The sequence below is a fragment of the Phaenicophaeus curvirostris genome, chromosome 2 (genome assembly GCF_032191515.1).
Source record: "Phaenicophaeus curvirostris isolate KB17595 chromosome 2, BPBGC_Pcur_1.0, whole genome shotgun sequence".
Taxonomy (NCBI): Eukaryota; Metazoa; Chordata; class Aves; order Cuculiformes; family Cuculidae; genus Phaenicophaeus; species Phaenicophaeus curvirostris.
This window is the reverse complement of record NC_091393.1, coordinates 92,447,240-92,462,673: the sequence shown is the minus strand read 5'-3', so window position 1 is coordinate 92,462,673 and position 15,434 is coordinate 92,447,240. Positions and strand designations below refer to the sequence as shown.

Genomic DNA, 15,434 nt, shown 5'->3' with positions numbered 1-15,434 from the left:
TAATTTTTTCTTATAAGACTCCAGGCCTCTGGAACATCTAGGTCTTACTTTATTAAAATCTCAGCTTCCACTCTATCAGCTTGGTCTCTCAGCTTCATGTCATCAGTGAAATTTCATCAGTGCTCCTACTTTCCTGTGTTAAGTTCATTAGTGTAAACACTAAGTCAAATAGGTCCCAATAGGCCAGAGGCAGATGTTAGCAACCAGAGTACCTACCACGGGTTCTTAAAAAGTTTATAGCCTGCTAGAGAAGAGAGGAATAAATATGTCAGTGAAACAAGGTGCTGCAGTAGAATTAACCCTAGAAGCTGGTCTGATCTGTAAGGAAACAAGCGCATCTTCCTCAATGACAGTCACCGTAAGCCAGCACACTTGCCCTGCATGCAAGGAAACTGTTGGTAAAGTATACAATCCCAAGAATTCAGGACTAAAACTATGGGCAAACAAAATATTGTAGACAAACAGTAGAGAGCGGCTGAAAACTTTCAGAAAAGACACCTTGTATCAGAAGGAGATACCCATTAACAAAAAAAAGATTTTAACCAGGCTGTATAAAAAAAGTGAAAAAGCAGCATAACAGTAACAGCAAAATTCAGCTTCAAACCATGCCAACTAATTTGCTCTTGGAACAAAGTTTAAATCCCAGCAATTCAGGCAAAGAAAGGCAGAAGGTAATGCCAGTGAGAAACGCTGCAAGTGATAACAGACAGCAAAGATATGGCAACACAAACCATATGAAAGGCTGAAATTAGTTCTTCCATGAAGTTAGCACAGAAAGATTCATAGTGACACTTAAATCATTTATTACTTTGTGAATCATATTCTTAGGGGAATATGGAACGTTTTCAAATAATAAAAAGAACGGGAACTGAATGGATGAGAAAAAAAAAGATCAAAGAACTCTTTTTGGATTAACTAGGAAATTTCTACAGAGAAAAGTAATTTAGGAGACATGAAAACTACTGTTTAAATCCTTCACAAATTTGAAGGCAATGACGTAACAAAAGCAAGAGACTCCGGCTTCCAAAAATATGCTTCAAAATGAAATAATTGAGGAATACACAGTAGTTTCCTAGAAGCACGTGAGCAGCCCTCATCCTTAATTAATGATTTCTTCAACAAAACTGAAAAAAAAATGTTAGATTAATGGATTTTATATCATACTATTCCTCATTATTTAGATACTGACATTGCCCCACAAGTCTGTACTGTCATTAAATGCTCTTCAGCTACCCAGTATATGCATTATGGGATGTGTAATGAGCATCCAGTAAATTTTATGTGTGTGTATATATACACATATACATGAACACTGAGCAGATAACAGCGAATAAGTAACAAAATTATTTGTCTACATAGTTATAAGTTTAATTTTTAAGGAATCATTACAATAATCTTATCAGCAAATTATTAGTGACTATTTTTCAATAGGTCCCAAACCATCTAGTTTGAAAGAGCAATATGGACTGATGCATCAAACCCTTAGCTTGGTTCTACCTGTGTTTAGCATCTGAATTGTACCCTTAAAGTGAATCACAAGCAAGCAAAAAAATGCAGAAGACTCCAACTAGCTTGGCCAAGCAGGACTCTAATAAAATATAATAAACTACCACATCCACGGTACATTTATTAATCTGTCTTCACCTTCTAGTTGCTTGACCAGTGACGTTATGCTTTGTAATACTACAAATAGCTTCTTTCCCACAAGCTTTCTGCTTTCAGGCCTGCGTCCAAGAACTCTGTAGGACCACTAAGCTGAGGGACAAAAGCTTAGAATCCTGTTTCTAATTTAAACCAGTGCTAACAGCATAGTGACTAACCAAATTCAACCCTCATGCCCAGACCGTTACATTTTAAGTTACAGTGGAATAAAAATGTGGCTGCAGGTCTGCCACCTCTCACCCTGAGCTATGTGTCAATTCTTGCTGAATCTGACAGGCGGACATGGGTAGGTACTGTCGCTATTGAGTGCTGATGCAGTGCTAAGTAAACAGTTGAAAAAAGCAGATGTGATGAGAGATTTGCCTTAGTTTGGAATAATTTTACAGCTTTGGCTTAATAACTCTTTGGTTATTGATTCTATATAACTTGATAAGTAAATCACAGTGAAAACCCCAATTTTGCATGTACCAGGTGACATTAAGAATCTAAGTATTAATAACAGTTACCATTTGCATTGAAATAATTAAAGTTTAATATTAAACTTTAGCTTTTTTATTAAAAAATAGAACTCAAAAAGGAGTACTGGACATAATCAAGCTCAGTAAGACTGTATCTAAATGCTTAACTAATAAAACCCTGACTTCATGAAAAATCAGTGATAAAACCCCTCAAATACCAATCTGCTTTTCTGAACAGTATCTACTGGTTTTAATAATACGCACTGTGTCTGAACGACAGCAAGCAGCTCAATTACAGTGAGACAGACTGAATCTCCATTTGCCCTCAGGTACACAAGCACTTTCAATAAGCATCTAGCAGAAAATCCGTCTGATGAAAAAACTGATCTGAGCTAGTTACTGAATTTTGCACTCTCAGTGGACAGGACACACTGTCAGCAGGGTAAATTTTTCCATTGTGTGCTTCACAATTGCCCTGCTCTGCAAAGCTAGATCTATAGCGCAGTTAAACCAACAGAAGAAAAAGTACTGGGGACTAATAAACCACAATCTAAAAAGGAATAAACTTAGGAACGCAGTGAATGTTTTTCATTAGTTCTTTTACATATGGTTTTTATTGCCATCCAAAACCATCTTATAAGTCTCTTATTACTTTATAACACATGAAATAGTGATTCATATACGGAGCTGCTATCACTGAAAACCAAACTCAAACATGGAATCTTGGTGAAAAAAAAATACCTTTCATCTTAAAATAAGCAAGATCTTTAACTTCTGGGTATAAAAATATGTATTTTTTATGATTAATGTTTTTAAAATGTCTTTGCTGAAGTGAAAAGCAAGATGGCTTTTATAGGCAATTATAAACACCTGCTGGTAAAGAATTTTAAAATACAACTTCAGTTTGTGCCCTTTCAAGGCTGCAGTAGCACCTGTTCATTTCACCCATAGTTTTCATTGGATTTTCACAGAATTTTAATAACTTCCAAGTCCTGGATTCTGTTGTAAAAAGGTTGTCCTGGCTTGCAAGTATAAACAAACAAATGTTCAAAAATAAGCTGGAAAACCTAAACCCAAAAATCTCTTCAGCAAATATATTGAAGTGTGTATCATACTTCCCTCATTCGATTGGCACCACCAAAATATTGCTGACTGTACTACTTCGGTTCCAGCACGTACCTAGATGCATAAAGCTCAGGACTAACCTTAAAGTAGAATAGATGCAACTCAACTCAAGAGGGAGAGATAAAGGCATCGAGGGAACAAAACTGGGTAAAGAAATAAAAGATACATGATGAACAGTAGTAAAATGCATGGCCTCGGCATGGAGCTAAACAGAAGAAACTCTGTCCACAAGGCAGCTACAGGCTGTGGCTCCTCACACTGCTTCTGCTGGCAGGAGAGATTTGCTCAGGTCTTGCTGATATTTACATGCAACACCTGTAGTGTTCTGTCTATGGGACTCCACATCAAAGCCAATTCTGACATCAAAGCTAATATCCTTATCTACTGAACCTCATCCAAGATTCTCACTCCTCAAGTCGTTCACTTTTAAAGTTAATACTATAATAAAATAAGTTAATAAAATAATATCAACAGAAATGACAATGAATTGCACAGATGGTCACAACACATATAATATTACAGTAACTTCTGCTGCTAGAAAAATAAGATTCCAAGAACTGAATGTATGGTACTGTACTACATCAACATGTTTCAAAGCAGTTTCTTTAACAGCTGAATCAATAAAAAGGAAAGACAGTGATTCCAGGATGTTCAAAGCTACATAGAACTGTCATCCTCCATCCTATTATCCCATGCAAATACCTTCTGCTATGATAATCTGCAATTTCACTGTGTTTCTAAACTTATTTTATGTGTGTATAAAAACAATGAAGTATTTTTACAGATTTGCTTTGAAGCTTGACATTTGGCACACCAGCAGTCTTCCCAAGAGTCTCTTTCACACAATTTCTAAGAAGCACATTGACACAATTGCTAGCATGATAGGTGTGTGCTGGGGGCTTATGGAATATTTCACATACAACCCAGTAAAACGACCAACTCAGGGGAGCTGCTGTAATGTGATTAACACCATGCTAGAGGCTGCTTGCCTCTAGTGGCAAAGGCTGGCAAGCCACTAAGGAGTGTTAAAGCAGCAATAACTTTTTATCCATTTGGGTTGCAGAGCAGGGAGGTCCTGCACAAACAGCACAAGCAAAACCTATCTTTCAACCCATCCTGCCCAAGAAAACTCTGTCCAGGTGCATGGGATTGACTTCCAGAAACCATGTTAACCGGTCTGTGTAACTCTTCAACTTTCTGACCAGTTGGGTCAAGGTGTAAAAGGATATGGGTTTATTTATGTGGCAACTATCAACTACAAAACCGGTCTAAAGGTCTCTTCCCTGATGTTACACTACAGCAATTTGCTCAAGTATTGCCAAGCTTAAACTGAAAAAGGTGGGGGGACAACCTTCTGCAACTACAGCAACTAACAGGTGGTTACTTCTGTGGCAGTAAACACAGCACAAACCCTAACACAGCCTTACACACACAGACACATATTCTAAAATATGTCAAAAATTATGCTCATTGGTCCATATGAAAAACAAAAAATCTCTGAAGGCTGAATCCTGCTAATCACAACTGCATCCGTATTAAAGGCAGAATGTTTTGCCATAAATGCTTAAAATGTTAATAAACACATTTTCTGTGACAAGACTATCTCCATCTTCCAAATACACAGGACTACTGTCGTCCGCATCATATTTCTTTTTCACTCCAGTTGGGCTCAGAACAGACCATGGCATGACACAAACGGAAGGTACCCGTTCAACATCCAGTGAAAACATATATCATCTGTGGAGGAACACAACAGATAGCAGGGTACACATCCAGGCCATGTAAGTCATAGCTACCAGGATGACAGAACTGAAGGACGGCCCACTCTTTGCAGAACACAGGCTTGTTGAAGCACATTGTAAGGAAAGAATTAGTACTGAAGGTATTTCAGCTGTATGCAACTTGGCTTTGTAAAAAATTGTGTTTGACAGAAAAGGTATTTTTAATATAAAAAAATAGATTTAATTCTTGCACAGCTATATAGCAGCTGGTCTGGATGCTAGTGGTGAGTTTTCTCTTTATAGTAATCATTGCTGCACATATGTACTATTCTACAGACAGAGTTAAGCAACCTAGCATAAAGAAACATTTATTTGTTCCTGACTCTTATGCAAACCCTTTTGCCTCTACTGTATTTGAATGATGCTTTTGCTAGGCATCAATTCAGGATATTTTTAAATCTGTAGTTTCTCTACGAATCAGAAAAACATAAAACAATTGGATTCACGTTGGTTTTGATTTCATTGCAACAATTCATTTATTAACTTTGGTTGAGTGTTTTTTCTTTTTGAATGAAAATCCAGAGGAAAACAAAAGTAATATGTAATGATGTAATCTTGCTTACAGCACAGCATTTGGAGACTACAGGTTTGTTAATTAGCAGCAAAAAAGCATGAGACAGAATCTCTGCACATAGACATATATTGTGTACAGCATGCACTTGGGTTACATGCTTTAGTTTTGAAACTGCATGCTTCAATACAGTTTGCAGGACATCAAAGCACAGTAGTTTCGCGATACAAGAAGTGGATTTCTTTCGTTGTCAAGTCCCACCATGCTTAGTTAGATGGCTCCTTTTCCTGTCTGAACAAGCCAGCAGCAGCAGGTAGCCACAGAATGCAAGAATCATCAGTGCAAGTACATACGCTTTAGAAGAGACTACTTTTTCATTTTAGGAGACTATATTAAAACCTTCAGTCTCTGTTCTTGTCTAATCAGCATGTATATATTGCAATATTGGCAAGACAGAAAGCTGAGATAAAACAAATCTTTTAGTTGGCAGTTCTTAATATTCTAATATACTAGAACCTTATTTGAACACACATTCTTCTCTAAGGGAATTATGTGTGTAGCATTTTAGACTATCCGCAAGTAATCCCCATATATACTACAATGTGTATATGCATATATGTTTCCACAATGAGAAAGCTGAAATATTTATTTAACTGTGCAAAGTTTTTAAGAGATCATGCATTGATGCTGTTTCATGATGAAAAGCCAAATAAAAGATTTGTGAGAACGCTAAATTAGAAAGCGACCAAAGGGCGTAGCTTAATTCTTACCTTGACTGTTTTTTTCACGAGTTGACATTTTTGCTGGTTATGGGACAGAAATAAAATATCTTAAAACTATTTCTAAAGTCTCACTTACACCCGCTTGGATGAAGACTGGCATATAGGTCAAAATGTCTGGCTTTTATTTTCATAACCTCTGTCTCTTTATGCGCGCACGCACACACACACACACTGGAAATAATGAAAAGATTTTTCTTTCACAAAAGTAAAAGGAATCCTCCCACCACCCAACAAAAATTTCTGTCCTTCGTAAAGATCCAACATGATGAGGCATTTCTCCATGATTTCAAAGATGCTAGTACAGGTCTTGAGTAACATTTGGCCAGATGAATTCTTGTCATAGTTATTAATGCTATTTTAGCTCTATAACTCTGTTTCATAAGACACATACCAATGAATTTATTTATAGGAAATACTATTCAGTCAAAAACACAACTCTTGCCTTCAACCAGTATTTAAAAATAAATGTTTTTATTTACCTTGGCTGATGATGACATCTTTGTGCCTGGGGAAAAATTCAAGATAGTATCATTAATATTATGTGAAATGCTTATCAAGCCACACCACCTAGTTCTTACAAATGATTGCACTTGGCAATCTCATCAGATTCTGTGTACAGTGTAACTGTACTATAGGATGCTAAATAACTAATCTTAGTCATCGCAGTGCATTTTTACCCATATAATATTTTATGCAGTTCACTGTATCTTTTTGGGCCTACAGTAAGGGTTTCTAAGAATTACTGTAATAACAACAAAATACAAAAAAAAAAAAGCTTTTAAAAATAAATTACAGATGGCATATTCTTTATGCACGGAAAATTCCATTTTGAGACAGCAAGCTTATTGTAACCAAATGTTTTAGGCTGCCGAACACCCTCAGGCCTGCACGCAAATATGCTGTCAGCACACACCACCACAATTTTTTCTAAGAATTAACCATGTTGGATACATGAATTAAATGTAAGCAAGTTGTATTTTCATTTAAACTGGATCCACGCAGCATTAGTGGATGCACAACACAGTCTTCATAGAAATGGAGTTGAGACATCTTTCCTCAACAGAACCAGGAATGAACTACTCACAATATCCTCTCTTTTTTTTGTGAAGAAATAAGAAATATTAATTTCCAGCATCAGAGCTACTTCTTACCAGAAGAAGACTCCTTGATGGGGGAAAGTATTGCATAAAGAACCTGCCTGAATTCATTTGAAATTCAGCAGGAAGGTATGTGGGGCATACAGTATTTTAATAGGAGTAACAGAGACAAAGGTTCAAGTATATGCATGAGGAAAGGAATCTCTGGCTATTGGCAGAATCACCCTTTACCATGCTACCAAACGAATAATTAAAACTGGATTTCCAGTCTTGCCTGAAAAACATTGAGTGATGGACTGCCATAGGAACCCTCTTACTTACGGCTTTATCAGACTAATTTACAGTTCAGTTCTGGCTTAAAGACTGAGCTTACTAAACAAAGTTCATGCCCTCAACTGGTAGCACAAAGTATATGTAAAATGCTTCTGTCCTGGGGCCCACATTAAGGGCTGAGTTCTACTCCCTTGTGCAATAGTCAAGTAACTCCAGGCAGATTAGGCCAATGTTTCTTAACTGGAAATGATAAATGCAATTTAATAATTTGCCTTTGTGCAATACCAACTAATTATTTTAGGAACTGATGTAAGAAATGAGTACTAATGTGTGTTCTTGAATGCAAACACTGCTTTTATTGTAAATCTGAGCATAAGAAGATAGACAAACAATAGAATACCCAGTCTTCAATCATATGATGGTCTATAGATAAAATTTGAAATTTTATTTAGTACTTTAAGATATAACAGCTTCAAGTTATTAACAAGACAACTTCCTCCAACAATAATTAAACTTAATTTTTGTTAGATATCCAATTTCTTTTTTCTACATCAGAGACTGTAGGAGGACAGCATTTAAAGTCTTTTAGAAAATAAGAAGAATCATAGTAAAATGAAACAAGGTACTTCTATGTAGGCCATGCCTAAATCAGTATACAAAAAATTAATAAAAGCAAATTTTATTTTTTATTATGAGCAAATTTGAAGTATATGCCACATCGTGAGAGATACTTCAGTAGCATAACAAAAATCAGGAAACAGAAGCTTTATAAGTAGAAATGAAGAGATGTTTTTTCATTCCAAACTAATATCTAACTATAATCTAAATTGCCAAAGGGCTTTTAAATTCCAACAGTGCAAACCAATTATAAAAGGAAAAGAAATACTTGCAAAATATGTAAGCCCATAATCCCTCACACACAGCACTTCATTGCTCTGCAGAACTCTTCAAGCTAAGCATAAAGCTTTCAGTAAATGTGCTGATATCCACACCCATGATTAATTTAAGATGTCTTTGTTCTTCCCATTCCTTGGAAAGAAGGAATGTACTTGCACCACTCTTGATTTTAAGCATGTATTTGACAACTAGCCTTATATGCAAGCTAAGGAAAGCACTATGGACATGATCTTAAAAAAAATACTTTACATTAAAAATTAATGTAAAAATTACATTTAAAAAATGGAAATTACTCTAAAAGGTTTGAAGAGTTTTATTTGTCATAGTGGGAGAGGTTTTAAGGTAGTTCTGCCTCAGAACAGTTAATGGCTATTAGAATGAAGATTAATGAGCAGATGTATGAAATCTGCAGATGACATCAAGCTGGGAGAAGCTGCCAGCACACTGGGAGGATCTCAGCAAACAGGAGAGGGGTCAGACAAGAAGTCAACAACAATTTCAACAAATTCAGCAAAATTTCAAAAAATATCAAAAAAAGAAACTGTGTGAATAAAAATTGGGAAGCCCAATTGGCAAGGAGTATTGAGAAGTGGGTCACAACAAGGGTCAACAATGAAGAGTTAACAGCAAAACATTAACTCTTGTTCCTGTGCTAACAGGAGTAGAAGCAAGTACTCTGGGCTGTTCATCCTTGGCAAAGCCTTCACTGGAGGCCATAAACTGAGAAAACCTGCTGCTGAAGAAGTGCATGAGGGGAACAACAGGCTACAGCAGATCACCTACTGAAGGTGAAGCTGAAAAGAAGGTCCTCTAATCAGGAACCTGTTAAACAGTTAATTTGAGAGACCTGCCTGAAATCAGAAATACGTTCTTACTACTACAGTCTACATACATATTATGTCAAACCCAGTAAATTACCCTCAGGGAAATAAGCTAGCATTTTCAAATCAGTTTTAATTAGGAAAAAAATGTTTGGAAGCTTCACAACTGTGGCATTACGCCATAAATCTTCACTCACTTTGAATAACTCCACTAACCCCATTAAAACATATTTACACTCAAATCCTGCATTCATATTTTATAATAATTCAAAGATTCCACAGGCACTTGGAGCACCAGGTTAGGCCAGTAATTACTCCTGGTAAAAATGAAGGCACAAGTGATGCTAGCACGTACATAAATAAGTTCACTAAACTTATGTAACTGCATAATATTTTGGCTCTAAAATTCACTTTCTTTTATGTACCAAACTGATACGTACTTGTCTGCATTCTTTGCCACTTTTGATATTAATTTAGATGTTGATGCTACTCTCAGCAGCTTGTTACGACTGTCATCTGAACCATCCCAAGCACTGTGAGGTTTTTCAGCAGTCAAGGATTTCTTTATGCTAGAAGAAACAAAAATATATTTTACAGTGACAAGATAATAAGGTAACGATAACTGGAACTGGTATGCAACTGACAGATCAAGCAGCAGAAGACAAAAGCAGAGCTAGGTCTTCCCTCAAGCTGAAGCATGAAACAGGGAAAAAAGATTAGTCAAAAAGTTCTAACTGGATGAATGAAAACAATTGAGCAAGACAGTTGCCAAATGTTTTATCCATTCCTTTTTAATTCCAAATGCTCTTACATAGACTTGAACAAAACAAGTCTATACTTCACCACTATATTGCTAACAAATTACAAAAGAGGAAAGAAATGAGGCTAACATATATCAGCCTTAAAGAATTATTAAAAAAAAAAAACACTTGAGAAGGTAACAAATAAAAGTAGAATTTATTTTCCCCGATTAACTGCTCACCAGCTTTAACACATCAATTTCTGAGGCAGAACAGTTCTCTCAGATTACAGTTTCATAGGACTGTTTTGCAGATGGCACATTCTAAACCACATTAATGACTTTAACCTTTTTGAAACAAATGCCTGCAAACTTCTTCCACAAATAAGGCAAGCTGGGCTTGGCTTAATACTACAGATGATTAAATCCATGAATTATGATATAATATTTCAGCTATCTTATTGTAGCCAATTTGCGCTAATGAGAACCCGCAAGTTTTGCAGTCACTAGTTCATTAATTTCACACACATCTTAATCACAGAAAACATTCAAAAGTCATCTAGCCCAAATTATTGTTTAACCAGTTGATTTAGTGTCTGCATTTGTCCTGCTAACAGTATTATACTTCATCCTGTCAGAAATGCTTTTGCAGAAGTAAGTCCTGAACCGCAGCCTTAGAAATGGCAAGCTCCTTCCACAGCACCTCAAGAAGCTGAAAGGTCCTGAGACAAACAAGTTAATCCAATCAAGTTAAACAATTAAGAGACTAAAAAGGGCATTTATTTTGTTCCCCACATTGCAAAAGATTAGTAAGCAAGACTTCAGACAAACATCTTTACAGTGAGATACCAGGCAGGAGAACAACAGGCCACAAGTTCAGCTTCAGACAACTTAAGAGTTTGTGCAAGACATGTAGACAGAGCCTTTATGGAGTGTTACAACATGCATCAGTCAAGTGAAAGTTTAAATATTTATTAGAGCTGTGAATTCGAGCAATGCAAGACAACAATCTTGTGAACCACAGTACATTTTAGAGGAACAAATTCCACTTATTTAAGAGCACGTTTCAGGTTCCTAAATGCCAACTAATAAAAGAAAGTATCTAACTTAGAAAAACAATAAGTTGACAACGAACTAAAGAAAAAAAAAAGCCACACCAAGTGATCTGCATAGTTTTGAAACTCAGAAATAACACCCCAAATCTTAAAATCTATTAATTTGAATTTTAAAAGCAATTAAAAAAATTAAAAAAAATAAAATTCTGTGCCTGAATCCCACTAAAATCAGCAGGAACACAGAAGCAATCCTAAATAAACTTCTATGTTCACTCAAGTCTAGTAGTTCTATGATTTGAGTGTAAAACCAGGACTCTACTCACGTAAAGAATCAGAAAAAAAAGTGAGACAAACCATCCTGCAATCTAGTAGGAATTAAAAAGGGGTCGGGCGAAAAAAAGTCCAAACTGCAGTCACTCTGTAAAATAATTTGAGAAGAAAAGGTCTGAACGGAAAAGTTATAACGATACCAGTATTTCACAAATGCAATGTAGTAAATGGCCACATGCAAAATACACTCCACAATTTGGCTATGCCAGATAAAACCTATGAAGTGTATTTTGAGGAAGACCAAATCAGAGCCATTGTTATATATTTTAGGATAATGATTGATTAAAAGTAATCTAACTTTACCATACTAGGATTTCAATCACAGAGAACAAAAAATTCCTTTGTAATCTTAAAAAAATTACTGAAAGAAAAAATGCATCTTTTAGATGTTTGCTCTGAAGCTATGCATATTAAATGCATCTACTCTAGCACAAAAAAAAAAAAAATCAAACATTTAATCAAGATCATGAAATTGGAGCTATTCCACTCGACTTGTTGTCCAATATGAACTCAGTATTATTGCAATAATTGTCTAGTTTTGTACTGTGGTACTGTGAAAACCTTTTAGCTGGAGCAGAACTCTTGCTTTCTTGAGTTTGCCTGTGTGTTTGGAGAGTCTGTGAGGAGGGCTGGGGAGAAGGTGATGCTTGAGTTTGTGGACTTTGATCATTAGAATGAGAGTCCTCTTTTTTTTCTTTCTGTCCTGGAGGTTTTTCCTTCTTTTTTTCTGTACCGCTGCAAAATAAAGTATAACATAGAGGAGGGAAAAAAGAGAACAAGCAAACAAATTAAAAAGGTGGGAGAAGATGCCCTCTGTGAAAAGACGGGAGAAGCATGTCACGATTTATTATATATAATCATAGAAAGAACACTTTTATTACTTACTCACACTTTTCATTTTAGTGTTTTGCTAAAATAAGTTTCATTCACAAGCTCCAAAAATCAAAAAGGTGAGAGAGGCATGGAAGTTTATTTATTTATTTACACAGGATAGTGGTACTATGTTAATTCTGATTTTAAAATGAATACAACTTTGACTTGAGTATCTCCTTCATTTGATGGCACTTCTACAGCATTCAAAGCTGGCACAAGTTGATGCATTGCAAGTCTGCCATCCTTCAGAAAAAAAATCATCCTCTGGTTCAGCTCACTGACTACCTTACCGTGCTCCCAGCCTTTCAGCGCAAGCAAAAGGCAGGTGTGTGACTTGCACTATCTCTGATTAGCTTAAGCCTGCCATGAAGCTAGACCCCCTCCCTGTATTTCTGGACGTGCATGGTACTGCTTAATTTCGTGCTGTCACCGGAGGAGTGAAATGCCATTGCTGATCGCCTAGACTCTTCCTGACTGCACCAGAGGTTAAAGGCAATCACCTCTGAAAAATCACAGCTGTTTTGCTCTGTAGTCAAGTAACATCAGACCGTCTTGCCACTTCTTTAGTGCCTTCAGTAAATCACAGCTAGGAATAGATCATCTTTGCTTTCATAGTGCAGTATTTATTAGGTTAACATTTGAAACAGCTTTAAATATGTCATTAACAACTTTAAATTCATTACACATCTAATCAGAAGTCCATTAAGTAAACTGAAACAGTGATTAAAAGGCTCTTGTATAAAATATCATGCTTTGCAATATACTGAATCACACAAACAGTAGCAGGACCCCAAAAAGAAGAGTATTCTGTACTACAAAGCCTTTTTTTAAGATTAAAAGAAATCTTCCAAGATAAATTTCACTTTGAATAATCAAAGCAAGATACAAACACCAGCTAAGAAAAGGAAAAAGGAATTATTTTTCCCTTAGTTTCAAAGTAATCTGCAAGGCAAAAAAAAAATAGCACCTTTCTGAAGGAGAGAATCCAGATTTGTACTCCCTCATACCATTTCCACTCCTTGCGCCAACTCCTTGTGTATTCTTAGTTATTGATGTTTTGATTTCCCTTTTCACACAGAACGATGTAAAACAGTAAGATAATATTAAAAATAAATTACTTAAAATAGGCCCCTGGATTTTGATGCAGCATTCATTTTTGTATCACTATTTCAATTAAAGTATATCACCTACTGCCAAGACAAAGCTCTCAACGCTTATGTAAGTTCAACTTCTCTAAATGTTTTCAAAGAAGCATTGAAGAACAGGTCAAAACATGAAAAATAATCTAAAACTCAAAACACATTTACAAGGATCACTCAGAATTTCTTTTATAAACCATATTAACTAGTTAAAAACGTAAATATAATCCATTGAGTTTACAATTTCTTTTCAGAGAAATGGGTGAAAACAACACAGAAAGGGCTTTCAACATTTCTAATAATAGTAAAAGAGATGAAGGACGTAAGAGGAAAGAGAATGCACAAACATAATGACTTATCTAAAAACACCTTGCAATCAACAAAGATTAGTCCTTCTTGGTCAGAACAATGTCTCACCTCGCACCATCTTCTGTCTCTGACGGCGACATAAAAGAGCTCATCATTACCTGCAGTCCCTTTTCCCATACTTTTTGTAATACCCTGTTTAAAATGACACACCAGCAATCCTACAATTCTCTGTGTTCCTCCAGCATGCTCAGGTGAATGCCTCTGCTGACAGCACCATTATCATCTAACTTATCAATTTGTTACCATATTTTCTGTGTTCTTACCCAAATTCACTTAGCTCATCTGATCCATCTCCCAGAAACCACAGGTTCAGTGTGGGAATCTTTTCAAGGACTTCACTGAGCTTGTCAGCTGTGGACTACCCTTTTCACACCTTTGCCATTAGGTTCACTCCTTACCTTCTCTGTTTAGCCATGAAGTCACTGAATGACTGGTTTACCTGAGCTGCAGCACAAAGTATACCTTGGGTTCCAACGCAGTGCTTTTATCAAGCACCAGACTGCAAGCAGGCTTCTTTTTTATGCCTATCATTTAAATTTGAAATTATGCAGATATGTGACAGCCCTAGTATTTAATATCTCTGTGCTGAATTTATTTGGTTTGCTCTTTCCTGTTAAAATCTTCAGCTTAATTGTATTATGACTGCTATTACAAAGCAGCTTGCCCACTAATACCTCTTGAACAATATCTTGTGCAACAACGGTAACCAAATCAAGAACAGCACCTTTGCTTGTGGGTTTCTGAAGACTAGTTGTTCTGGGAAGCAATCATTTAAAGTATCCAAAAATGCTTTCCAAATTCCAACTTGATGAGGCATTTCTTTGGTCTGCATGGGATCAGTTGAAATCTATTATTATCTCTTTCTAATTCTCTAATTTCACTTAACGCAGCGTTTCATCCTTTGGACCACAACACATTGGCAGCTACCTCAGAGGTTGGTCTTTCTGAAACATGGAGACTATTCGTACCCAGAAGCTATTTTCAGAAAAATGTTTAGTCTTAAGTAAAATGATCTTTGTGACAGTCACCTGGACGAAGTACAAACCTGTTTCCAACTCTAGTGATAATACAAGGTACACAGCCTGTTTTTGGTTCTGAAGTGTTTTGACACCTCTATCACAAGACAGTTCCAGACTACAGGGCTGAAATTTTCTCAATACGTACATGACTCCATCTCTGTCAAAAGGACATCATCTACCTGTTGTTTATAGTAACATTCCTGGACTCTGGTTTAAGCAACAGCTGGTATTTTAGCATACCTTTGTTGAAATGAGATATACTGCTGCTGTGCAACTACTGAGCCACCAGATCATCTCCACAGTTGCAGTGTTCAATTTGATAGAACAAAGATTAAACAGTCCAGAAAATTAAATAGAAGACATCCTCAAGAGATGCCAGGTCTACAGACGCCAGAGCCCCATCAGAGCCTTCAATAGAAATAACAGGTTGTACGCAAGAAGGCCTTCTCTTATTTGTAACTACATATGACCACTTATAATTAGAACATGAAATTTTGGATGCT

At 36.2% G+C, this 15,434-nt stretch overlaps 1 protein-coding gene across 5 annotated transcripts in view; it reads right to left on the bottom strand.

Annotated features, from left to right (window-relative positions):
• Nucleotides 1-15,434, bottom strand: part of EML4 (EMAP like 4) — a 162,637-nt gene that overhangs the window by 47,021 nt on the left and 100,182 nt on the right. For 2 of the 5 annotated variants that reach the window (XM_069852899.1, XM_069852901.1), the window contains exons 4-7: nucleotides 12,093-12,266; nucleotides 9,848-9,976; nucleotides 6,799-6,824; nucleotides 6,308-6,340 (exon numbers count right to left, since the gene is read on the bottom strand). In XM_069852899.1, the coding sequence (XP_069709000.1) occupies nucleotides 6,308-6,340; nucleotides 6,799-6,824; nucleotides 9,848-9,976; nucleotides 12,093-12,266 (362 nt within the window). The remainder of the gene's footprint in view (nucleotides 1-6,307; nucleotides 6,341-6,798; nucleotides 6,825-9,847; nucleotides 9,977-12,092; nucleotides 12,267-15,434) is intronic. The other 3 variants (XM_069852900.1, XM_069852902.1, XM_069852903.1) reach the window with 3 other exon arrangements.